At 36.3% G+C, this 27,312-nt stretch overlaps 1 protein-coding gene across 2 annotated transcripts; it reads left to right on the top strand.

Annotated features, from left to right (window-relative positions):
* Window positions 1-1,832: 1,832 nt before the first annotated feature.
* Window positions 1,833-27,105, top strand: LOC117342292 (aldehyde dehydrogenase X, mitochondrial-like). 2 transcript variants are annotated; one of them, XM_033904392.1, is made up of 14 exons: window positions 1,833-1,964; window positions 7,541-7,645; window positions 8,095-8,235; window positions 9,447-9,573; window positions 10,301-10,362; window positions 12,018-12,146; window positions 12,639-12,752; window positions 19,937-20,039; window positions 20,523-20,707; window positions 21,432-21,596; window positions 23,487-23,644; window positions 24,006-24,080; window positions 24,648-24,687; window positions 26,607-27,105. In XM_033904392.1, exons 1-14 carry the CDS (start codon window positions 1,917-1,919, stop codon window positions 26,637-26,639), a joined length of 1,485 nt encoding a protein of 494 aa, XP_033760283.1. In that variant the 5' UTR covers window positions 1,833-1,916; the 3' UTR covers window positions 26,640-27,105. The 2 variants fall into 2 exon arrangements, with proteins under 2 accessions (XP_033760283.1, XP_033760284.1); XM_033904393.1 differs by lacking the exon at window positions 1,833-1,964 and adding an exon at window positions 2,444-2,565.
* Window positions 27,106-27,312: the final 207 nt, after the last annotated feature.

Raw genomic sequence — 27,312 nt, 5'->3', positions numbered from 1 at the left:
ATTTGGCAGAAAGTGTTGAACGAATATAAATCTGTCGAGATGAATGGAATTTTGACAGGCAGCACGACTTCGCTTAAAAATCAATGCAACAACGTGTGTATGTATACAATCCTGACGATGTGATGAAGACATATGCGATTAATACAAAGTCTGTGCCTAATTACGGAATCATGCGAATAGTAACAAAACTACGGGAAAACTTTACAAAAGACTCGCACAAAGAAAAGTACAGAGGGCTATTCTCCAGGGGAAAGAATATCGGGTTAGGATTTTTCGATTATTCGTCTTATAGCTGATTTCTTCTGTTGGTTAACGTGAAAAAGTCTCTTATAGGACTTATAGCATCTTATAACTTATTACCAGTGAAATAGAATAAATTGTCAATTTGATAAAAACATTTTATAAGTGAAATATCGAAAATTATACATTCTATAAAAGTGATATTTAACACTAGCGATTGTTTTGATATTTTTTCTCACTATCTAGTGAAAAATATCACTTCTTCTGATTTGACCAATCAGAACACTACTTACAAACGACAATTACGGGAGAACAGCTGCCGTGGATTTTGCTATAAAGATGTAAAATAAACAGAATATCTAACAGTATCTTCAGTAATACCATATATATTTCAATCGCGAGGGCAAATATTTTAATATTTATCCGCGGTGGCGAGTGGTTGAGGTGTCCCTGCACTTTATCACTAGCCCTCCACCTCTGGGTTGCGAGTTCGAAACCTACGTGAGGCAGTTGCCAGGTACTGATCGTAGGCCGGTGGTTTTTCTCCGGGTACTCCGGCTTTCTCCACCTCCAAAACCTGGCACGTCCTTAAATGACTCAGGCTGTTAATAGGACATTGAACAAAATAAACCAAACCAAATCAAAGTGCGGACTCAATATATCAGAATACATGTATTAGCTCCATTCGTGAAATATGCTTGGTATTACTGAAGACATTGTTAGATATCCTCTCCATATTATCACTGCTTAGATTATCTATAACTCTTGCTTTTGGCCAATTGGAACGTAAGTTTAATATCTATTTAAGGTAAGGAAACCCGTCGATTTTTCGGTTCAGATCCGAAGTGATGGTTCAGTAGACTATTAGAGATCATGCGCTATGCGTAGCGGTTTTGAAACATACCCATTTGACAACAGAGCAGAAAACATATAAATTACGTTGAGCAACCGATTACGCTACGGATTCCCGTGCATTCTCGGATAACTACATGCTTGTACTAATCAAATGTAATAAACATTAGACTTGTAATTTCCGTCCCTCTACGATACAATTAAAGTAGTTATGGTGTTCTGGTAGAGCCAAATTTCAAATATCGCTCCTTCGACGTAAACGCAAAGGAGCGAAAACACGATGGCAAAGGACCGGAGCGAAAACACTAGTACAGTGTACTAAGACGATGGCGAATGAACGATGGAACTTCGCTCCTTCGCCATCTTTTTTTCGCTCCTTCGCTCCTTTGCGATTAGGTCGAAGGAGCGAAGGAGCGATATATTGGAAATTTGGCCCTGACGGAACACCATAAAAAACTTATATCCAATGGATCTTTTGTTTTTAAAGAATCCATTGCCTCGCTTTAAATATGAATATTGCATATCTGCAAAATGTATTTTTAAAAGTCGGATATCTTGTCATCGTCATTTTCTAAAATAAACACAAATTTAGATGGTATTCCCGAGATTTTATTCTAGAATGTTCTTAACATTAATTTGGTTGTACTATCTAGAGCTCTAATATAGATATGACAACTCTATTTTTAAGTATTACAGCTGGTCTAAGGTATAAAAGGCCTTGTTTGACAATTGGAACTGTCATAGGGATACACGAAATCAGGATATAACGACATTAATTGTCAGTTTTGCACATCGAATCAAAGACAGACTCGAAAGAGGAAGATATGGCTCCACCGAAACCCACACGTGAGCCGGAGATAAAATTCACGCAGGTTAGTTAACTAGTATGGTGATTGTACAAAGGGAGAGTACTCTGCCAAAGATTATGAAAAAAAATAGTTTTAAACAATGGAGAAGAGAAAAATAGTATTTGATGAGCTATTAGATTCGATTTGGCAATAGTCACTAATAATATAATAAACTCGTGTTGCAGCAGGATTCAATATAGCAAATTCACACATTTCTCTGAAACGAAAGTAGGTAGGGGGTCGTATAGTGACTCCTTACCATTAATAGGTCAATGCAACTTCATCGTCCTTTAAGAAAATCTATTCCATTTTATGTAAATCGTTTATGATAGATCAGGTACACTGCACGTTCCCTCACGAATATATATACTAACATATATTATTCAGTTTGAAGTTGCAATAACACTCACGTTATTATTTTGTACGATAGCTATGGACATTATTATATTATGGACATAATATTGTTTTATCTCGAAAAAATATTGCTTTCGCTTTAACCGCTATAAATGGAAGCATTCCATTATCCAATGGCCTTGGCCCAATATCTTAGCTAGATTCTTTTTTATTCGCAACGATCGCAAAGATGACCGACACCAAACGAAATCCAGAAATCAAATTCACACAGGTAAAGGTTGTTACATTCGCCTATGTTGATCTTTCAGCAGGCCGCAGTCTCTCCAGCACCGACGGCCTAGCTAGCTAGGCTACTGCAGCCTACATGAAGAAGTTAGCCTATTATTCATACTTGTAATGTAGCTACATGTAGCTATAGGCTAACCGGTGTAGCGTGCTTACTTGTACGTGTCACGTACTGGTATGCTGATGGCCGACAATCGTAATCCTACATGTATTTTCATATCTGTTGTTTTGTGTAAATATGAATAATATGCATCACATTTATAATGACATCATCGATCCTTTTCAACAGATAATCAATTTCTGCAATATCATTGAATAGGCTTAAGCAACTACATTATTAGCTCACCTTGGTCCTCGGATATATAACACACATACAACACTTGAATTATACAACACTTGTATTTGTAATTTCATAATTTTCCTCTATAAAGTTACCTGCAAACAAATAATATTATATACACATGTGGATCATGTGGACCTTAAGCCAACATGTTTTTTACAGTTCACGGTAACATGTTTTTTTTGTAATATTGTTTAAAAATAAAATTTTGGGATACATTTTGATCAGCATTTAAGTGTTTCCCTTTTGCATAAGAAAATAATTATTTGTTCTTTACCTTAAAATTTATAACTGATGGGGATTTTTACCTCTTCTTGTAATTAAAGAAAACCAACATATAAACTATATTTATTGAATATCTTTAATGTGAAGAAAAATGTATGTAAACATTAATTATTTTTTGATGATTCGCAAAGAAAAAACCCAAAAAACTATAATTTTTTGAAAAACATCCACAGCTAGATATTATATATGGGTAGTGTTAGATGCTAATTACAGGTAGGTAAGGCAGAGGAGCCTGGCACAGCATGCTATAAATGGACCCCTGTGGGGGTAATTGGGGACTTGACAAAACCAGAGACCTATATAGGTCTCTGACAAAACTAAGGCTAGGTGGTATAACTTGATCCTCATCTGATACATATATATACAAATGTAGGTAAGGTGTTATGGAGGTCCATAAGGTGGTGGTAAGGTGGGGTTTGGGCCCTGGGGCCCAGGTGGCCATGACTCCTGAGAATACCAATTATACATACAGGTAAATGTACATAACTTGTTGTGTAGATATCATATGTTTCTTACAGAACATAAATGAGAATATATGAAACTTCTGATTCTTGATTATGTACTATGAAATGATTTCATGGTTGAATTAACAGATATTAGTGAAGTAACAATACATTGAATTTAAAAAAATATTTTTGTCTGATAAAATGATTAATATTAAAATATATGTACATATACAGGCCTAAAGTAGAACTAATCATTAATATAAAATGTATATTAATGATTAAATGAAAAGCATCAAAATTTTGAATTCAGGAAGATAAACCTTAATTTTACACTATAATGAAATCTTTTTAAAAAAAATTCATGATAAAAAAACCCACTACAAATCCAATATTGATCAGAGACCTATTTAGTATATTTAGGTATTGATAGAGTTTTAATTCCTCTTGTGCAATATGTCATATAAGAACCGCAGCCAATTTTATTTTAAGTTAATATTAGATAAAATTTTATCAACATTTAAATATACCTGGTAAAGATGACAAATATAAGGCAGTCAATTTACACAGGTCTGAATATGTAACTACAGGTATCTAACACAGGTGTCCAGTGGCACTGTCCATTACCTGTATAGGGGGATTTGAGCAATTTTACACCAAATTTAACCTTTACACCCTTGTGCACTAGGAGTGAATGAATTGTCTGAAAGTAAGCAATTAATAATGAATATCAATCATATTTGACTGGTAGCATCCCGAGGGGGTGGGGATTCAAAAACCTATAAATGATCCAGCAGACCCCCAAGGGGCTGAGGGGTGGGTCTAAAAGGGGTCAGTTGGCTAAAGATATATAAAAGACTTCTCTGAAACTAAGTTATGTAAATCATTCATATTTGATTGGTATGATGGGGAACGGATTCAAAATTGTACAAATGGCCAAAAGGGGTCCATATGGAAATATTGATATTAATGACTTCTTCTCTGAAACTTATATAAGCAATGTATGACATTGATATTTCAGGGGTAATATCCCCAGAAGGCTGGGATTCAAATTTGTACAAATAATGGGGCTGACACCCCCTTCACCCCCTACCCTACCCCCAGCCTCTTCGTTGGGTCTGGGATCTTTCCCCACCCCTGAGGAGTTATTTCTTTTGTTTTATCTTTGAAACCATTCAGATCCTCACTCAATGACCATATATAGCCTTGCTGGGCATCAAGAGATGAACATAATCCTCATGTAAAAATAGACCCAGGGGTCTTTCTCCACCACAAGGGACTTATAGTTTCTTTAAATACAATCATCTTGAATCTTGACTTCATTTCTGGGTTTTATCTTTGAATTAAGTAGTTGAGATCTCCACAACATAATCATACATCAACAAATAAAGCTGTTAGCAAAGGGAACATAAACATTATTTTGATGTTTGCTCAAATAAATCAGGTGCGCAATACAGGCCATATGGGCCTCTTGTATATGTAAACAAATGTATGTTATGTGTAATTAACAGAATTTTCAATTCATGTGTTATTGTATTTTGTGGAATCTACATTCATTTAACGATATTCACTGTTATCAAGATAGTTATTTTGTAACCAATTTGACTATTCCATCAGTTCAGTTTTATTAGACTATACTATACGCCGAGAACATGTATGAATTATATTAAGCATTAACTGAATGTAAGTACACTGTATACAAATCTATAAGTACATGTACCTGTAACAAGATGCGGACAACTATCTGTATACTAAGTGTCCTTCATTGTACCTGAGAGATTATGCATAAGCAGACTGTTGAGAAGTTCATGAAGATAAACGCTTGACATTTGTTTTTTGTTTTTCTAAACTTTAAGATAAAACAAACTGGCATCATGGCATGTAATATGTGTGTTTGTAGCTCTGCCTCCAATCATATTATAGGTCAGGGTTGAGTGCAATATCTGATGAGGAGGGGTTAGGGTAGGGGAGAGACAATAGTTTGCAGAGACTGATTGTTATGATGGAAAACAAAAGTACATGTGTACTTAGATGGTTACTATGAGGTGATCATTATACAGGTGTCAACGATAACTAGGTGGTCACTATGGAGAGTTGACAATGATAACTAGGTGGTCACAATGGAGAGTTGACAATAATAACTAGGTGGTCACTATGGAGAGTTGACAATGATAACTAGGTGGTCACTATAGACAGGTGACAATGATAACTAGGTGGTCACTATGGAGAGTTGACAATGATAACTAGGTGGTCACTATGGAGAGTTGACAATGATAAGGTGGTCACTATGGAGAGTTGACAATGATAACTAGGTGCTCACTATGGAGAGTTGACAATGATAACTAGGTGCTCACTATGGAGAGTTGACAAAGATAACTAGGTGGTCACTATAGACAGGTGGCAATGATAACTAGGTGGTCACTATGGAGAGTTGACAATGATAACTAGGTGGTCACTATGGAGAGTTGACAATGATAACCATGTAGTCTGTTTTAAAACTGATTTCAATGTTAAACATTTGAAGAGTATAGGCAGGTGACGATGATAAATAAGGGTTACTATACACAGGTGACAATGATAAAGGTGGTCACTATAGACAGGTGACAATGATAAAGAATGGGTCACTATAGACAGGTGACAATGATAAAGGTGGTCACTATAGACAGGCAACAATGATAAAGGTGGTCATTATAGACAGGTGACAATAATAAAGAATGGGTCACTATGGACAGGTGACAATGATAAAGAATGGGTCACTATGGACAGGTGACAATGATAAAGAATGGGTCACTATAGACAGGTGAGAATGATAAAGGTGGTCACTATAGACAGGTGTCAATGATAAAGGTGGTCACTATAGACAGGTGTCAATGATAAAGAATGGGTCACTATAGACAGGTGTCAATGATAAAGAATGGGTCACTATAGACATGTGACAATGATAAAGAATGGGTCACTATAGACAGGTGTCAATGATAAAGAATGGGTCACTATAGACATGTGACAATGATAAAGAATGGGTCACTATAGACAGGTGTCAATGATAAAGAATGATTCACTATAGACAGATGACAATGATAAAGAAGGGGTCACTATACACATGTGACAATGATAAAGGTGGTCACTATAGACAGGTGACAATGATAAAGAATGGCTCAATATAGACAGGTGACAATGATAAAGGTGGTCACTATAGACAGGTGACAATGATAAAGAATGGCTCAATATAGACAGGTGACAATAAAGGTGGTCACTATAGACAGGTGTCAATGATAAAGAATGGGTCACTATAGACAGCTGACAGTGAAAAAAGAATGGGTCACTATAGACAGGTGACAATGATAAAGGTGGTCACTATAGACAGGTGACTATGATAAAAAAAAAAGGGTCACTATAGACAAGTGACAATGATAAAGAATGGGTCACTATAGACAGGCGACAATGATAAAGAATGGGTCACTATAGACATGTGACAATGATAAAGGTGGTCACTATAGACAGGTTACATTAAAGAATGGGTCACTATAGACAGGTGACGTTAAAGAATGGGTCACTATAGACAGGTAACAATGATAAAGGTAGTCACTATAGACAGGTGACATTAAAGAATGGGTCACTATAGACAGGTTACATTAAAGAATGGGTCACTATAGACAGGTAACAATGGCAAATAAGTGCTCCTAAGCATATTGACTGGTGAAAATGTTGATATAACTGTTTATCATCTATAAAATGCATATATAAATACATTATTTACACCATTACATGTATTTATTATCCATAAAATATATAAATAATTAATGGTCTTCTTATTTGATCAATGTTGACTACTTAAAGATGTCATCATTCTGTTTATTTTCTATATTGCAACTGCTGTTTGTTTTGTGTTACAGATATTTATCAACAATGAATTTTGTGATTCTGTGAGTGGGAAGGTGTTCCCAACTATCAACCCATGCACAGGGGACAAGATTTCTGATGTCCAGGAGGGAGATAAGGTACAGAAATGTTTTGTCAGTCAGAATTTTAGAATGCCTTCATCTTTTGGGGAGAAATTTAAATATTTTACATCTACATGGTATGTATATATAAGATTTAAGGAAAAACCTTTCATGTTAATTATGTTGAAGCATTTTATCTTTTCAGGAGGATTTGGATTACCTCCCCTTTCACAATAAAATTCTTCTGTGATTGTCATTCGTATGTGATGTTGTTAAAACATTTAATACCCACCAGTTCATCGATTTATCTCAAGATGATTTGAGGTTTATGTTCAACACCAAATATAATATTTGTCAATTATTAATCTTTGAACATTCTTGTATTCTTGTTAGTAATTCCGATGCTTCACAACCGCAAGGTGATCAAATTAAAAAAAAAAAAAAAAATTAAGACAACTTTATTTTAGATATGAAATACAAAATTGTCCCATTGAATACACTTACAGGCAGATGTCGACAAGGCTGTCAAAGCTGCAAAGGCAGCAGTCAAACGTGGCTCCCCCTGGAGGAGGATGGATGCATCTAAGAGGGGAAAACTCCTTTCTAAGTTTGCTGAACTGCTTGAGAGAGATAAGGACTATCTAGCTGTAAGGTGTCAATGAACATTTCCCACAATTGAATTTACTCCTTCACTTTTCAGAGGAGGTTGGGGGCTGTAGTATTAGGATAAAAATTGTGTTGTGTATGTCTGTCCTTCCACCCTTCTACTCTAAAGCTTGTCAGACCTCTATCTCATACATGTAACTGAATCTTCATACTCAGACAACCAGGGTTCAATTCCCTGTTTGGGCATGAAAAGGTATGGCGTCACCTGCCTAATCATATGGATTTTCCCTGGGTTCTCTGGTTTACCCCCACAGTAAGACCCCTCCCTCACTTTAATCCCGGCTAAAAAGCATAATTGATATACAAATGTAAGTTGATATAATTTGTGTTAAAAAAATAAAATTATATTTTACATACTTGGATCATAGACTAAAGATTAATTGGTGCAGGGTAAAGTGTTCCAGCAAGCAAAATAATATACATATATATATAAGAAAAAAAAATGTACACCAAAAAAAAAAAGATTTATGATTTCTTCGCTTGTTCATTTAACAGGGATGCAATTTATTATTCTTACTGGTTTTAACAAACCTGTCCGGGATAGATTTCCTGCATTTTTGTCAGGCCTGCTGCGCTATTACTGTATTTTACTGGGTATAAGCCAAGGGGTTAGTGCACTGAAAAATGGGCAAAAGTCGTGGGTTGGCTTATCCCCGGATAAGACCCTATGCAAGAGGGAAAAAAATCGGCCACCATCATGGATTATAATATGAAATAGGTTAGCCTGATCTACATCTATGACTGAAATTATTACTGTCTGTAGGTTGGGGATCTTTAACATTCCCACCATACCCTGCTGTGCTATAATTAGAGTTTTTGGGTTGCAGATCTTTAATATTCCCACCATACATTTAGTTACAGTATTGCTGCGCTATTATTGCAGTCTTTGGGGTGGGGATCTTTAACATTCCACCATGCATTTAGTTACAGTATTGCTGCGCTATTATTACAGTCTTTGGGGGTGAGGATCTTTAACATTCCCACCATACATTTATAGTTACAGTCCTGCTGCACTATATTATTGCAATCTGTGGGGTGGGGATCTTTAACATTCCACCATACATTTAGTATATATAGTTACTGCTTTCCTGACTTCACTCATTGCCAGGATGGGTGTCACCAACTGTAGTCAGTGTTTTGTCAACAAAAACATGAAAGTTCTGCCTTAACATTATGTCATGGTATTTCACAGAGCTTGGAGACAATTGACAATGGTAAACCCTACACGGACTCAGTAGATGATATCCATGCTAGTTCCGATGTGATGAGGTATTATGCCGGCTGGGCAGACAAAAACAGCGGCAAGACTATCCCCTCAGGTGAGTGGATTAGACTTATTCAGACTAAATGAGTACAGTGGAACCTTTATAAACTGAACATGCATGAGACATGGATATTAAATTTGTTCGGTTTACAGAGGGTTCGGTTTAGAGAAGTTGATCGAAATGACCGGTTGAATTCCAGATATAATTGGTCGGACAATGTTTTGTTAGATTGTATCTGAATACAAATCGGCACTAGGCCTACTGTACGTAGACAATTTAGTGATTGTCTGAAGAATATGACATCATGAAAATAAATCAATGCATACATTGAAGATTATATAAGAAATGAAATGAAAATGACTACAACAGAGTTTTATACAGTATTATTATTTGTACATTAACTGCACTTCAGTTTTTAATACTATAATAAAGAAGGACCAACTCCATACAATGACAATTTGTTCGGTATTCAGAGGTGTTCGGGTTATTAGAAGGTTCGGTTTTCAGAAGTTGCACTGTATATACCAAACCAAAGGGACTGTACCCATATCTATCGTTATTGTGTCATAATTGATTTGTGTATCAACCTTTATACTGTATATGTAATTGTGTTGGTTATTTGCGTCAAGTCGATTCCTTTGTTATAACGCAATACATGACAAAGCGTAAAATGTTATATGTTCCTAGAGGTACGTAATCTTCATATTTGTTTAAAAAAAAGTAATTTTGACAGAAACTTATAAAACTTTTAAGTTTAACTTTAGATTTGTCTACATTTCAGATGGAGATTTGTTCACTTTCACCAGACATGAACCAATTGGTGTTTGCGGACAGATCATACCGGTAAAATATCTTTATTTTTTAAATATAAGATTTGCATAAAGCTCTCCCTCATGTTATATGATGTTATAATGCAAGATGGAATACATAGTGTCACAATTTGGCGTACATTTGTGAGCAGTAGACAGGTGACAGCAATGAATTATTGGAAAGATTGTGTTTCCTCGGTGTATTTTGCTACAAAATGTAATAAACAGAATATATAACAGTATCTTCAGTAATATCAAATATATTTCACTCGTGTGGCTAATATTTTGATATATTTCACTCATATTACACCATTGTGAAAAATATCAAAATATTAGCCACACTCGTGAAATATATTTGGTATTACTGAAGACACTGTTAGATATCCTCTATGTATTTGGTATTACTGAAGACACTGTTAGATATCCTCTATGTATTTGGTATTACTGAAGACACTGTTAGATATCCTCTGTATGTATTTGGTATTACCGAAGACGCTGTTAGATATATCCTCTATGTATTTGGTATTACTGAAGACACTGTTAGATATATCCTCTATGTATTTGGTATTACTGAAGACACTGTTAGATATATCCTCTATGTATTTGGTATTACTGAAGACACTGTTAGATATCTTCTATGTATTTGGTATTACTGAAGACACTGTTAGATATCATCTATGTACTTGGTATTACTGAAGACACTGTTAGATATCATCTATGTATTTGGTATTACTGAAGACACTGTTAGATATCTTCTATGTATTTGGTATTACTGAAGACACTGTTAGATATCATCTATGTACTTGGTATTACTGAAGACACTGTTAGATATATCCTCTTTGTATTTGGTATTACTGAAGACACTGTTAGATATCCTCTATTTATTTTGTATTACTGAAGACACTGTTAGATATCCTCTATGTATTTGGTATTACTGAAGACACTGTTAGATATCCTCTATGTATTTGGTATTACTGAAGACACTGTTAGATATCCTCTATATATTTGGTATTACTGAAGACACTGTTAGATATCCTCTATGTATTTGGTATTACTGAAGACACTGTTAGATATCCTCTATGTATTTGGTATTACTGAAGACACTGTTAGATATCCTCATATATTTGGTATTACTGAAGACACTGTTAGATATCCTCTATGTATTTGGTATTACTGAAGACACTGTTAGATATCCTCTATATATTTGGTATTACTGAAGACACAGTTAGATATCCTCTATATATTTGGTATTACTGAAGACACTGTTAGATATCCTCATATATTTGGTATTACTGAAGACACTGTTAGATATCCTCTATATATTTGGTATTACTGAAGACACTGTTAGATATCCTCTATGTATTTGGTATTACTGAAGACACTGTTAGATATCCTCTATATAGTTGGTATTACTGAAGACACTGTTAGATATCCTCTATGTATTTGGTATTGCTGAAGACACTGTTAGATATCCTCTATATATTTGGCATTACTGAAGACACTGTTAGATATCCTCTATATATTTGGTATTACTGAAGACACTGTTAGATATCCTCATATATTTGGTATTACTGAAGACACTGTTAGATATCCTCTATATATATTGTATTACTGAAGACACTGTTAGATATCCTCTATGTATTTTGTATTACTGAAGACACTTAGATATATCCTCTATGTATTATTCAGTGGAATTATCCGGTTATGATGATGGCGTGGAAGTTGGGACCAGCCTTGGCCTGTGGTAACTCTGTAGTCCTGAAACCTGCTGAACAGACACCTCTTTCTGCTCTGTACTGTGCTTCTCTCCTCAAGGAGGTACATATATTAACAATACCATAAAGCTTTGATAGTGAATCAAACAAAAAAAAGAGGAATGAAATTATGACAGGATAAATTACTTAGTATATTTATTTGAAAATCGATCTGCATATTAAGTTTTAAGATAATACCCAAACTTATTGCAAACTGAGCAATTTTATTAGCTTAACTGCTAAAGGAATTATATATTACAATGGTCAACATGATGTATTCTTCCTGCCTCCCACCTTCAGGCAGGAAATTCCCTGTAAAATAATTTTCTAATTTATACGGAAAATTTAGCTTCCCCACAGATTACATATCACATACATGTAAATATGAATTCAAAGTGACAGTTTAAAAATATTTTCCTTCCAAATTTCTTTTTAAACTTTAAACATTTTTTTTTATACTTCAATTTTTTTTTTGATAGTTTCATTTTTCATGATTTTATTTTAGTTATTTTTTTTTTTTTTGATAATTTCTAATTTGATCTACCTAATCTTGCAGGCCGGATTCCCGGCAGGTGTAGTGAACATTGTCCCTGGCTACGGTCCAACAGCTGGGGCGGCAATAGCAGAACACATGCAAGTAGATAAGGTTGCATTTACTGGTTCCACAGAGGTAAGTTTACATAAAAATAGTAAAATCAACAAAAATCATTGGCTGGAAAATCATAATATACATATACATGTAATCAAATGCTTAATTCAAGATAAATGCAGACCCCAGACTTATCATAGGATAAATATAGTGTCCCAAGCTTAATACCTGATGAATATAGTCCCAAGGCTTATTGCTGGATGAATATAGTCCCCAGGCTTATTACTGGATGAATACAGTCCCCAGGCTTATTACTGGATGAATACAGTCCCCAGGCTTATTACTGGATTAATACAATCCTCAGACTTATTACTGGATGAATACAGTCCCCAGGCTTATCACTTGATTAATACAATCTTAAGACTTATTACTGCATGAATGCAGTCCCCAGACTTATTACTGCATGAATACAGTCCCCAGACCTATTACTGGATTAATACAATTCTCAGACTTGTTATTGGATGAATACAGTCCCCAGACTTATTACTGCATGAATACAGTCCCCAGACCTATTACTGGATTAATACAATTCTCAGACTTATCACTGGATGAATACAGTCCTCAGACTTATTACTGGATGAATACAATCCTCAGACTTATTACTGGATGAATACAGTCCCCAGGCTTATCACTTGATTAATACAATCTTAAGACTTATTACTGCATGAATACAGTCCCCAGACTTATTACTGGATGAATACAGTCCTCAGACTTATTACTGGATTAATACAGTCCCCAGACTTATTACTGGATGAATACAGTCCCCAGGCTTATTACTGGATGAATACAGTCCCCAGGCTTATTACTGGATTAATACAATCCTCAGACTTATTACTGGATGAATACAGTCCCCAGGCTTATCACTTGATTAATACAATCTTAAGACTTATTACTGCATGAATGCAGTCCCCAGACTTATTACTGCATGAATACAGTCCCCAGACCTATTACTGGATTAATACAATTCTCAGACTTGTTATTGGATGAATACAGTCCCCAGACTTATTACTGCATGAATACAGTCCCCAGACCTATTACTGGATTAATACAATTCTCAGACTTATCACTGGATGAATACAGTCCTCAGACTTATTACTGGATGAATACAATCCTCAGACTTATTACTGGATGAATACAGTCCCCAGGCTTATCACTTGATTAATACAATCTTAAGACTTATTACTGCATGAATACAGTCCCCAGACTTATTACTGGATGAATACAGTCCTCAGACTTATTACTGGATTAATACAGTCCCCAGACTTATTACTGGATGAATATAGTCCCCAGACTTATTACTGGATGAATATAGTCCCCAGGCTTATTACTGGATTAATACAGTCCTCAGACTTATTATTGGATGAATACAGTCCCCAGACTTATTACTGGATGAATACAGTCCCCAGACTTATTACTTGAAGAATACAGTCCCCAGGCTTATTACTGGATGAATACAGTCCCCAGACTTATTACTGGATTAATACAGTCCCCAGGCTTATTACTAGATGAATACAGTCCCCAGACTTATTACTGGATGAATATAGTCCTCAGACTTATTACTTGATTAATACAATCTTCAGACTTATTACTGCATGAATACAGTCCCCAGGCTTATTACTAGATGAATACAGTCCCCAGGCTTATTACTGGATGAATACAGTCCCCAGACTTATCACTGGATGAATACAGTCCTCAGGCTTATTACTGGATTAATACAGTCCTCAGGCTTATCACTGGATGAATACAGTCCCCAGGCTTATTACTGGATGAATACAGTCCCCAGACTTATCACTGGATGAATACAGTCCCCAGGCTTATTACTGGATGAATACAGTCCCCAGACTTATCACTGGATGAATACAGTCCTCAGGCTTATCACTGGATTAATACAGTCCCCAGGCTTATTACTGGATGAATACAGTCCCCAGACTTATCACTGGATGAATATAGTCCCAAGACTTATTACTGGATGAATATAGTCCCCAGGCTTATTACTGGATGAATACAGTCCCCAGACTTATCACTGGATGAATACTGTCCTCAGGCTTATCACTGGATGAATACAGTCCCCAGGCTTATTACTGGATGAATACAGTCCCCAGACATATTACTGGATGAATACAGTCCCCAGGCTTATTACTGGATTAATACAGTCCCCAGACTTATTACTGGATGAAAACAGTCCTCAGGCATATTACTGGATGAATACAGTCCTCAGGCTTATTACTGCATGAATACAGTCCCCAGGCTTATCACTGGATGAATACAGTCCCCAGGCTTATCACTGGATGAATACAGTCCCCAGACTTATTACTGGATGAATACAGTCCCCAGACTTATTATTGGATGAATACAGTCCCCAGACTTATTACTGGATGAATACAGTCCCCAGGCTTATTACTGGATGAATACAGTCCCCAGGCTTATTACTGGATGAATACAGTCCCCAGACTTATTACTGGATGAATACAGTCCCCAGACTTATTACTGGATGAATACAGTCCCCAGACTTATTACTGGATGAATACAGTCCCCAGGCTTATCACTGCATGAATACAGTCCCCAGGCTTATCACTGCATGAATACAGTCCCCAGGCTTATCACTGCATGAATACAGTCCCCAGGCTTATCACTGGATGAATACAGTCCCCAGGCTTATCACTGGATGAATACAGTCCCCAGGCTTATTATTGGATGAATACAGTCCCCAGGCTTATTACTAGATGAATACAGTCCCCAGGCTTATCACTGGATGAATACAGTCCCCAGGCTTATTACTAGATGAATACAGTCCCCAGACTTATTACTGGATTAATACTGTCCCCAGACTTATTATTGGATGAATACAGTCCCCAGGCTTATTACTGGATTAATACAGTCCCCAGGCTTATTACTGGATGAATACAGTCCCCAGACTTATTACTGGATGAATACAGCCCCCAGACTTATTACTGGATGAATACAGCCCCCAGACTTATTACTGCATGAATACAATCTTCAGACTTATTACTGGATGAATACAGTCCCCAGACTTATTACTGGATCAATACAGTCCCCAGACTTATCACTGGATGAATACAGTCCCCAGACTTATTACTGGATGAATACAGTCCCCAGGCTTATTACTGCATGAATACAGTCCCCAGGCTTATTACTGGATGAATATAGTCCTCAGACTTATTACTTGATTAATACAATCTTCAGACTTATTACTGCATGAATACAGTCCCCAGGCTTATTACTAGATGAATACAGTCCCCAGGCTTATTACTGGATGAATACAGTCCCCAGACTTATCACTGGATGAATACAGTCCTCAGGCTTATTACTGGATTAATACAGTCCTCAGGCTTATCACTGGATGAATACAGTCCCCAGGCTTATTACTGGATGAATACAGTCCCCAGACTTATCACTGGATGAATACAGTCCCCAGGCTTATTACTGGATGAATACAGTCCCCAGACTTATCACTGGATGAATACAGTCCTCAGGCTTATCACTGGATTAATACAGTCCCCAGGCTTATTACTGGATGAATACAGTCCCCAGACTTATCACTGGATGAATATAGTCCCAAGACTTATTACTGGATGAATATAGTCCCCAGGCTTATTACTGGATGAATACAGTCCCCAGACTTATCACTGGATGAATACTGTCCTCAGGCTTATCACTGGATGAATACAGTCCCCAGGCTTATTACTGGATGAATACAGTCCCCAGACATATTACTGGATGAATACAGTCCCCAGGCTTATTACTGGATTAATACAGTCCCCAGACTTATTACTGGATGAAAACAGTCCTCAGGCATATTACTGGATGAATACAGTCCTCAGGCTTATTACTGCATGAATACAGTCCCCAGGCTTATCACTGGATGAATACAGTCCCCAGGCTTATCACTGGATGAATACAGTCCCCAGACTTATCACTGGATGAATACAGTCCCCAGACTTATTATTGGATGAATACAGTCCCCAGACTTATTACTGGATGAATACAGTCCCCAGGCTTATTACTGGATGAATACAGTCCCCAGGCTTATTACTGGATGAATACAGTCCCCAGACTTATTACTGGATGAATACAGTCCCCAGACTTATTACTGGATGAATACAGTCCCCAGGCTTATCACTGCATGAATACAGTCCCCAGGCTTATCACTGCATGAATACAGTCCCCAGGCTTATCACTGGATGAATACAGTCCCCAGGCTTATCACTGGATGAATACAGTCCCCAGGCTTATTATTGGATGAATACAGTCCCCAGGCTTATTACTAGATGAATACAGTCCCCAGGCTTATCACTGGATGAATACAGTCCCCAGGCTTATTACTAGATGAATACAGTCCCCAGACTTATTACTGGATTAATACTGTCCCCAGACTTATTATTGGATGAATACAGTCCCCAGGCTTATTACTGGATTAATACAGTCCCCAGGCTTATTACTGGATGAATACAGTCCCCAGACTTATTACTGGATGAATACAGCCCCCAGACTTATTACTGGATGAATACAGCCCCCAGACTTATTACTGCATGAATACAATCTTCAGACTTATTACTGGATGAATACAGTCCCCAGACTTATTACTGGATCAATACAGTCCCCAGACTTATCACTGGATGAATACAGTCCCCAGACTTATTACTGGATGAATACAGTCCCCAGGCTTATTACTGCATGAATACAGTCCCCAGGCTTATTACTGGATGAATACAGTCCCCAGACTTATTACTGGATGAATACAGTCCCCAGACTTATCACTGGATGAATACAGTCCTCAGGCTTATTACTGGATTAATACAGTCCTCAGGCTTATCACTGGATGAATACAGTCCCCAGGCTTATTACTGGATGAATACAGTCCCCAGACTTATCACTGGATGAATACAGTCCCTAGGCTTATTACTGGATGAATACAGTCCCCAGACTTATCACTGGATGAATACAGTCCTCAGGCTTATCACTGGATGAATACAGTCCCCAGGCTTATTACTGGATGAATACAGTCCCCAGACTTATCACTGGATGAATACTGTCCTCAGGCTTATCACTGGATGAATACAGTCCCCAGGCTTATTACTGGATGAATACAGTCCCCAGACTTATTACTGGATGAATACAGTCCCCAGACTTATTACTGGATGAATACAGTCCCCAGGCTTATTACTGGATTAATACAGTCCCCAGACTTATTACTGGATGAAAACAGTCCTCAGGCATATTACTCGATGAATACAGTCCTCAGGCTTATTACTGCATGAATACAGTCCCTAGGCTTATCACTGGATGAATACAGTCCCCAGGCTTATCACTGGATGAATACAGTCCCCAGACTGATTACTGGATGAATACAGTCCCCAGACTTATTATTGGATGAATACAGTCCCCAGACTTATTACTGGACGAATACAGTCCCCAGGCTTATTACTAGACGAATACAGTCCCCAGACTTATTACTGGATGAATACAGTCCCCAGACTTATTACTGGATGAATACAGTCCCCAGACTTATTACTGGATGAATACAGTCCCCAGACTTATTACTGGATGAATACAGTCCCCAGACTTATTACTGGATGAATACAGTCCCAAGGCTTATTACTGGATGAATACAGTCCCCAGACTTATTACTGGATGAATACAGTCCCCAGACTTATTACTAGATGAATACAGTCCTCAGGCTTATCACTGCATGAATACAGTCCCCAGGCTTATCACTGGATGAATACAGTCCCCAGGCTTATCACTGGATGAATACAGTCCCCAGGCTTATCACTGGATGAATACAGTCCCCAGACTTATTACTGGATGAATACAGTCCTCAGACTTATTACTGGATGAATACAGTCCTCAGGCTTATTACTAGATGAATACAGTCCCCAGACTTATTACTAGATGAAAACAGTCCCCAGGCTTATTACTAGATGAATACAGTCCCCAGGCTTATCACTGGATGAATACAGTCCCCAGGCTTATCACTGGATGAATACAGTCCCCAGACTTATTACTGGATGAATACAGTCCTCAGACTTATTACTGGATGAATACAGTCCCCAGGCTTATTACTAGATGAATACAGTCCCCAGGCTTATCACTGGATGAATACAGTCCCCAGGCTTATTACTAGATGAATACAGTCCCCAGACTTATTACTGGATTAATACAGTCCCCAGACTTATTATTGGATGAATACAGTCCCCAGGCTTATTACTGGATTAATACAGTCCCCAGGCTTATTACTGGATGAATACAGTCCCCAGACTTATTACTGGATGAATACAGCCCCCAGACTTATTACTGCATGAATACAGCCCCCAGACTTATTACTGCATGAATACAATCTTCAGACTTATTACTGGATGAATACAGTCCCCAGACTTATTACTTGATCAATACAGTCCCCAGACTTATCACTGGATGAATACAGTCCCCAGACTTATTACTGGATGAATACAGTCCCCAGGCTTATTACTGCATGAATACGGTCCCCAGGCTTATTACTGGATGAATACAGTCCCCAGACTTATTACTGGATGAATACAATCCTCAGACTTATTACTGCATGAATACAGTCCCCAGACTTGTTATTGGATGAATACAGTCTTCAGACTTATCACTGGATGAATACAGTCCCCAGACTTATTACTGGATGAATACAGTCCCCAGGCTTATTACTGCATGAATACAGTCCCCAGGCTTATTACTGGATGAATACAGTCCCCAGACTTATTACTGAATGAATACAATCCTCAGACTTATTACTGCATGAATACAGTCCCCAGACTTGTTATTGGATGAATACAGTCTTCAGACTTATCACTGGATGAATACAGTCCCCAGACTTATTACTGGATGAATACAGTCCCCAGGCTTATTACTGCATGAATACAGTCCCCAGGCTTATTACTGGATGAATACAGTCCCCAGACTTATTACTGGATGAATACAATCCTCAGACTTATTACTGCATGAATACAGTCCCCAGACTTGTTATTGGATGAATACAGTCTTCAGACTTATCACTGGATGAATACATCCCCCAGACTTATTAGCATGATAAAATCAGTCACACAGATATATCACAGGATGGATATAGTACCCCAGGCTTGATATATGAATACATTCCTCAGGCTAATAATTACTGGATGAATACAGTAAGAAAATTTACTGATCAATTTGTGTTACAGGTCGGTAAACTGGTGATGCAGGCAGCTGGTCGTAGTAATCTGAAGAGGGTCAGTCTTGAGCTCGGAGGCAAAAGCCCGCTCATCATTTTTGCAGACTCTGACAGTAAGTCGGTAATGTAAACTTCCTTCAAAATATTTGATCTCATTCATAAGATTTTGTAGTACTTTGTTAATATGCCCTTGGAACATTTAATTTAAATTTAAAACAATTTTTTTTCATGTAGATGCACAAATGTAGAATTTATAATTAAGTCCTTTAGGTGCAAAGACAACTATTATGTATTATAGTTTCTTAATCCCACAAGGGTCTTATCATCAACAAAATACATTGATATACTTTAAAAATTATTAGTTTTTCATACAAATTAAATTTTATAATGAAAGATATTATTATTATAATTTTCTTGTATTTTTTTTATTTTTTGAAAATTTTTGATACACTCAAAATTGATGGAAGATTAGACACCCTTCCGCTCCGACACATACACAGAATGTGTGAAGACATCAGTATCATTCATTGTGCTGCATCCATAAACATCTATGAGCAACTATGAATGATATTATGAGATGATATTGATGTTAACAGTTGATGCTGCGGTGTACTGGGCTCACGCTGGTATCATGAACAACCATGGCCAAAACTGCTGCGCAGGTTCTCGTACCTTAGTAGAGGAGAGTATATATGATGAGTTCGTTGAGAAATCGAAACAGATGGCCGAATTCAGGTCGGTGGGTGATCCATTTGAGGAGTCGACACAACAGGGGCCTCAAGTAAGCTGTCACTCTACATGGACATCATAGATCTTATAGGTCATCGGCAAACACAAGTTAATGTAGAACATAGACTTGAGAGTTATTTGAAATAATATTCCTCTTATTTCAGAAGAAAAAAACCAGTTTTGATATACATAGAGGTTACACAACAAATTGTGTGTTCTTTTAACAACATCAGGTGTGGTGTAAGGATATAACCTAATTTTAAATGCCGCTAATCTATGCAAAACTGACAAATTCTGAAATTCATGGAATTATTACAATTCATTACAAATCATAACAAAATGAAAAGTGGGTTTATTCTTTCAAAGCAATAGATTGATAAAAATCTTTATATATTTTCAATAATATAACAAATCAACTGTGAACTACTTCTTGAGCGTTATCATTTCCAGGACTTTGTGAAGCGGACTTCAACTGTTAGCCAATTAAATTGCATTGAACCATGTGATTAAAAAATAGTCCCGGTCAAAGATCACCGTGTCAACCAATCACAAATCATTTTAGAGTTTATTCCACGTGTGGTATAAACTGAATGTTATTAAACAGTTTAAATGCTTATTCCATGCCTTGGGAGTTTAATAACACCCACCGTTTGTGGTAGATATGACACTTACACTCCCTTGTGTTAATTTCAAATGCTACATTACAGAATTTTGACTAAATTTTCCTCTCAAGATTATTTCTTTGAACAAGCTTTTAAATGATTTAACACATTCAGGTTGATGAGGAGCAATTCAATAAGATACTGTCTTACGTGGAGGCAGGCAAGGTCGAAGGTGCTAAACTGGAGTTTGGTGGTGAACGTCATGGCGACAAGGGATATTTCGTCAAACCAACTGTCTTTTCTAATGTGACTAATGAAATGAGGATTGCCAGAGAAGAGGTGAGGCTTCCCCTTCAGTGTCAGGGAAAGAACAGAGCTGTTGCACCTCCAAATACAAAAATATAAAAATGACTATAGATGTGGGTTTCTTTCCATTTTTGTTTAGGATATAATATCACCCCTATTATTGAAATAAAGAAGTGAGGCCTAAAAAAAATATGTGTTTCCACTAACCCTACCAAACCTATATTTTCAAGGAAGGACTTGTAAAGTCTAGATTTCTTGTCTATATTACCTTTAGTTAGTACATATACTAGTAAACTATCTAAATATTGAAAAAAGATTTTCGAACAAACCTACCCAATACTTTTTTTCTGGCAGTTAGCCGAAATCTATGTTTGGTGTTGTTTAAGGCCTAATTATATTGATAGAGCTTTTGTATTTGTGCAATATATTACACAATCCTTACAGTTTAATTTGTTTTGTCAGGTTTTTTTTTTAATTTCAAAATATTTTATAAAGAATATATACAAAAAATACATACAGATATTAATGCATGCAAATACAGCATTGTTAAAAGAATCGGACAACAGGCCAAGCCTATATAAGTCTTCTTCCAGAAAAACTTCAGGTTATACCTGACAGAAAGATGTTACGCTCCCTCTTTTGATGATGAAGTATAATTGTAAAGTATGGAAGTTTAATGTATTTATACAAGCATAAGACGGTGAGAGGAACCACATAGGTCATTCCAATACATAAATAGAAGGTATGATTTATCAAATAGGCCAATGGCATTGCTAAGATTCATAAAAAGTAGCATTAATCTTTAGTGAAGTAACAGCACAGCATCTTTTGTCAGTTATTTTTATTAGGTATTCCGTAACTAGAGATACAGAAATAGACTCTTCCCTTGGGGTGAGACAGAGAGATCTCAACCGGAGGGGGAAGATTATTTAATATTAAGTTGCCAATTTGAAAGTGTTTGCATGGCTACTTAAAAGTCTTATCTTGGTACTTGAGATTTACAGTCTAAATCTATCACCTGTTTGTCATATATACCATATTTATTCTAATAAACGCCCCCACCCTAAAAAACGCCCCCCCCCCCCCTTTTTTTGGAAAGAAAAATTCCTCAATTCGAGAAAAAGAACTTACCGTGGTATGTAATTGCAATTTCATACCCGGGTGTCAAAATGTTTGTCGCTTAGTTTTACAATGTTTTGGATACATATACACATGTTCCATGGTGTGAAATGGGTACATACAACAGATCTCACAACTTACCAACTCTGAAATTTTGATCTCCATTAAACGCCCCCCCCCCCCCCCCCAGAAAAATTTCACGCCCCCAGGGCGTTTATTAAAATAAATACGGTATGCAAGTAAGTAGTGATATATCTCAACCAGAGGGTAGAAGATTAATAGAATTTTTCATCGCCTAGGGGAATCTCATCCCGAGGGGAAGATTCTTAAGTTACCAAACACGATCTTGCCGAGTGTTTGGCAGCTTAAGTATCTTACCCCAAGGGTGAAATTCCCCTGCCTTACTCCCAAGGGTGTGAATGATTATTTTTCTCTTACCCAGGCCTGTTTACCCTCTTATATGTATCTAATATGGATGTTACATCAAGGCAAGGAAATATTGCATGACGTGATTGAATTGTCAACGTCATCGTACACGTATTGTTGCCGTGGGGTCAAGGAATTGTTGACCTGATGGAATCCAATTTTTGTAGCTTGTCTTAACCTAGAGCAGGACAAGAAAATCTCGAAATGGTAAAACTGCAGATATCCCTGCCCATGGTAAGAGAAAATTGATGTTTTAGCTAGTTTGACATAATCACCACTCATCGTATAGTGCCAAAAAAAATGTCTCAAATAAAAGGTGGTAATATATTAAAGAAGGTCACGCCGTAGGATTAAGTCTTTGTGGTGTATGTGTTGTAGATTTTCGGACCAGTCCAGACGATCATTAAGTTCAAGGACCTAGACGATGCCATAGGGAAGGCCAATAGCACGCCCTACGGACTGGCCGCTGGGGTCATTACAAAAGACATCAATAAGGCCATGATGTTTGCCCAGAATGTCGATGCTGGCAGCGTCTGGTAGGTCACATAACCCCTTAATAATGTCAGTTGTCCAGGACCATTTTCATTTATCTTTGTCTTTAAAAGTTTTATCAGGATGTCTGGACCTCATCAAAGATTTTTCTTTTAATCATTATTTCAGGATCAGTATTTTTTCACTAAGTTTTATTTGTTTTTGATAATTATTTTTGGTTCGCTAGGCCTCATTAAAGATTTGGTTGTCTTTAAATAATTATTTCAGAAGCTAGGCCTCATTAAAGATTTCTTTGTATTTTAATCATCATTTCTTGATCTCTAGTCCTAATTAAAGTTTTCTTTGTCTTTAAATAATTATTTTAGAACCGATAGGCTAAATATTTGTTTGTCTTTTCTATTTCAGGATCAACTGCTATGACATGATCACGCCTCAGACTCCATTTGGTGGCTTCAAGCAGTCTGGACAGGGGAGAGAACTGTACGTGAAATATTATTGTTCTTATATTCTTGTCTTCGAGGTCTGTTACCTAGGACAAATCGTCCTATCTCACATGTCTCAAATATATTGTTATAGTTAATTGCACACACCCAAAAGTTTTTTTTCCGGGAAAAAGGATAAGTATTGTTTGAATATATTGCCTTAAAATAGATTTTTCTTAGAAATTTCAATATTATTGAAATTGACATCTACAAGGTGTGAATGGTGTATTCTGATTGATCCAAACAAATTCCATAGATAAAAGGCATTGTTCTTTTGAAATGATTCATTTACTTCATCTCTGGCCTTGTACCATCAGGGCCCGGTTGTTCAAAACTATCGTTAAGCTAACAACGCCGTGAAACCATGGTTAGCGAGTCATTAAGATTTAACAACATTTATATTGTTAACTGTTGTTAAAAAAAGTTAACATCTAACAACTAGCTAATTAATCGCTAACTTCAATCACTCATGACATAATATATTAAATGATTATAGTTAATAGATTAATTAATACAGATATAATTTTTTATGTGAATTAATATTTTTTATTCCAATTGATTGCAGAGGAGAATATGCTTTAAAGGAATATACAGAAGTCAAAACTGTGAGTATGACGATAAAATATATTTAACTTAACATATCATTAATGTTGATACCTAACAGGCAGTTCAGGTGACTATTGCTTGATTTTGATTTAAACATATTTATCGCCCCAAAGTTGAACGGAGGATTAGGAACAAGTTTTTTCAACTTATCAACGCTTTTTCCTCTAATATAGTTCATATATTGATATTTACATGATAACATTTAACAAGGCATACAAATGATAATATACAATTAATACATTTTAAAACCTGTTGCTGGATTTGCAGATGAAAATTTGCATGTGTCTGAAAACATCTGTATTAATGTCTACGGACAAATTTTCATTTCCGTATAAAAATAAGAATCTAGATTAACTGGATATACATACATGTACAGTGAAACCTGTCTAATCGGACACCATGTGGGAGTGACAGTTTTGGTTGGATTAGACAGGGTGTCCGAAAAGTCAGGTATTTATTGTTGACTACACTTAGCATCACGGTAATACGGTACAGTGTCGGGGATTTGACAGGATGTCGGAAATGTCAGGTGTCTGATTAGACAGGTTTCACTGTTTAACGACCTTGTGTTTTGAAATAAGTTGTTCGTGCTGCATTATAAAACTTACATTCTAAGAAAAAAAAAGTGATACATCCTCACAGGAATGTCCACTATTACATGATGATTTGTCAACAGTCTTAAAGTTAATTATTGCTGAGGGGAATCTTGGTGAAAATCCAATTAAATCAAAACACTTAGTTGAATAATTTTAAGTTTATCAATCTGTGCAACGTTGAATCCGGACTTTTTACTATTGTATTACGTGTACTGCATTTTCAAAAGAATATATGTTGTCGATTACTAGTTACTGTTATTTTCATATTTTAGTGGTAACCTTATTTTGATGGTTTTTATGCTGGAAGCATGGGAGATAACTTATGATTGTGCTAATTACAGTCTAAGCTGGATATAATGAAATCCTGGGGGCCCTGAGAATTAGTTCATAATAACCAGGTTTCAATATAACAGGTTTACGGTTTGGCTTACAGAGTAACTTCCCTTCTTTGTAACGATAATGTCACCGGGAAATAGATACATAGATTATGTAGGAATGCGGCAAGGGATTGTGTATTGGTTCATTCTAAGTGGGATTTCAATGTATAAGACTAAAGAGTTAAATTTGAGTGAGCTAAACTGTACAATGAACACCTTTTCTATTGAAAATTTAAGGCTCAGTCATTGCCACTTTTGATGCACGTCAAATGAACCTCCAGGTTCAATATACCGTTAGATTGACTGGCTTTTGAATATAGTTATCATTTCTCTAGCTGTGATCTTCAAAGGAAATGCATCAGTGTGACAATTAGTCATGCAGGCTCTTTTTCCTGACACCTATAAAATAGCATATTGTGTGCCAACGATTCTGTCGTGACATATCCTAAGCATGTAGAGAGCGGAAATGAATGTAGCCCCTGGAGTTGTGTGGTTGTTTTAAATGTTTCTGGTACTATTCTATATCTCGGTAGACTGGCAATCACCAAATAACTAATCTTGGACAAGACATGCTCCTTTAAAGTGTAGAAAACTTTGATAAAGTACCAGCTCTATAATTTGATGTGGTAGTTTGTTACATTCCTTTAAAGTGTAGAAAACTTTGATAAAGTACCAGTTCTATTATTTTATGTGGATAGTTTGTTACGTTCCTTTAAAGTGTAGAAAACTTTGATAAAGTACCAGCTCTATAATTTGATGTGGTAGTTTGTTACGTTCCTTTAAAGTGTAGAAAACTTTGATAAAAATCCAGCTTAATAATTTGATGTGGTTGTTTGTTACATTCCTTTAAAGTGTAGAAAACTTTGATAAAGATCCAGCTCTATAATTTGATGTGGTAGGTCTGTTATCAGTGTTTAATATTTAATAATTTGTGTCTATTCACAGGTTACCATGATGATTCCGGAGAAGAATTCATAAAATTTGGGAATGAAAATGTCAACACTAGTCAAAAGAATAAAAATCAAATGAAGTGATTCTAGTGACATGAATATTATATCCAAGCTAAATCAAAGGAGAAAACAAACAGAGCGAGAAGAATTCTTGAATTCATAGAATTTGTGAAGGAAAGTGTTGATTCAGTGACCAAAAAGGGAAAAAAATTAGATAAACTAAAATGAGCAATATCGAAAATGGACTCTATAGATATTCATACAGTATGTATTTAGTTATATAATATCAAAGTCACAAACCAGAAAAAAAAAAAATAATAAAAAAATATCTGTAAGGAGAGAAATTCAGAATTCATAGAATTTGTGAATGAAGAAAGAAAAAAAACTTGATGTGGAAAAAGACTCTAGTCTGCAGTGGTATTTATGATATCCAAGCTACGCCAGGGACAAAACAATAAAAAAAAACAATATGTGGATGGCAACGTCATTAATCAGGAAGAGGAAAAGAAATCCAAATTGAGCATTATGTGGAAAAATCATTTTATTCTTCAGTGAAATGATATCAATGCTAAATCAGAGAAAAACAGTCCCAAGAAAAAAAAACCATGAAAGAATTTGTAAATGAAATCATCATTAAAAAAAATCAGAGAAGTATATGGACAAGGGACAATGAATCCAGTTTGCAGTTAAATTATATCGAA

This window comes from Pecten maximus, chromosome 14 (assembly GCF_902652985.1).
Source record: "Pecten maximus chromosome 14, xPecMax1.1, whole genome shotgun sequence".
Lineage (NCBI taxonomy): Eukaryota > Metazoa > Mollusca > Bivalvia > Pectinida > Pectinidae > Pecten > Pecten maximus.
The sequence above is the reverse complement of the archived record's forward strand: the minus strand, read 5'-3'. Positions and strand labels throughout refer to the sequence as shown.

Bases quoted from the DNA above. Each gene is read 5' to 3' on its own strand.
- LOC117342292 (XM_033904392.1), top strand. From the start codon at position 1,917: ATGGCTCCACCGAAACCCACACGTGAGCCGGAGATAAAATTCACGCAG. The intron at 9,574-10,300 runs GTGAGTGGATTA...TCTACATTTCAG, and splicing joins CGGCAAGACTATCCCCTCAG to ATGGAGATTTGTTCACTTTC. The intron at 12,147-12,638 runs GTACATATATTA...CTAATCTTGCAG, and splicing joins GTGCTTCTCTCCTCAAGGAG to GCCGGATTCCCGGCAGGTGT.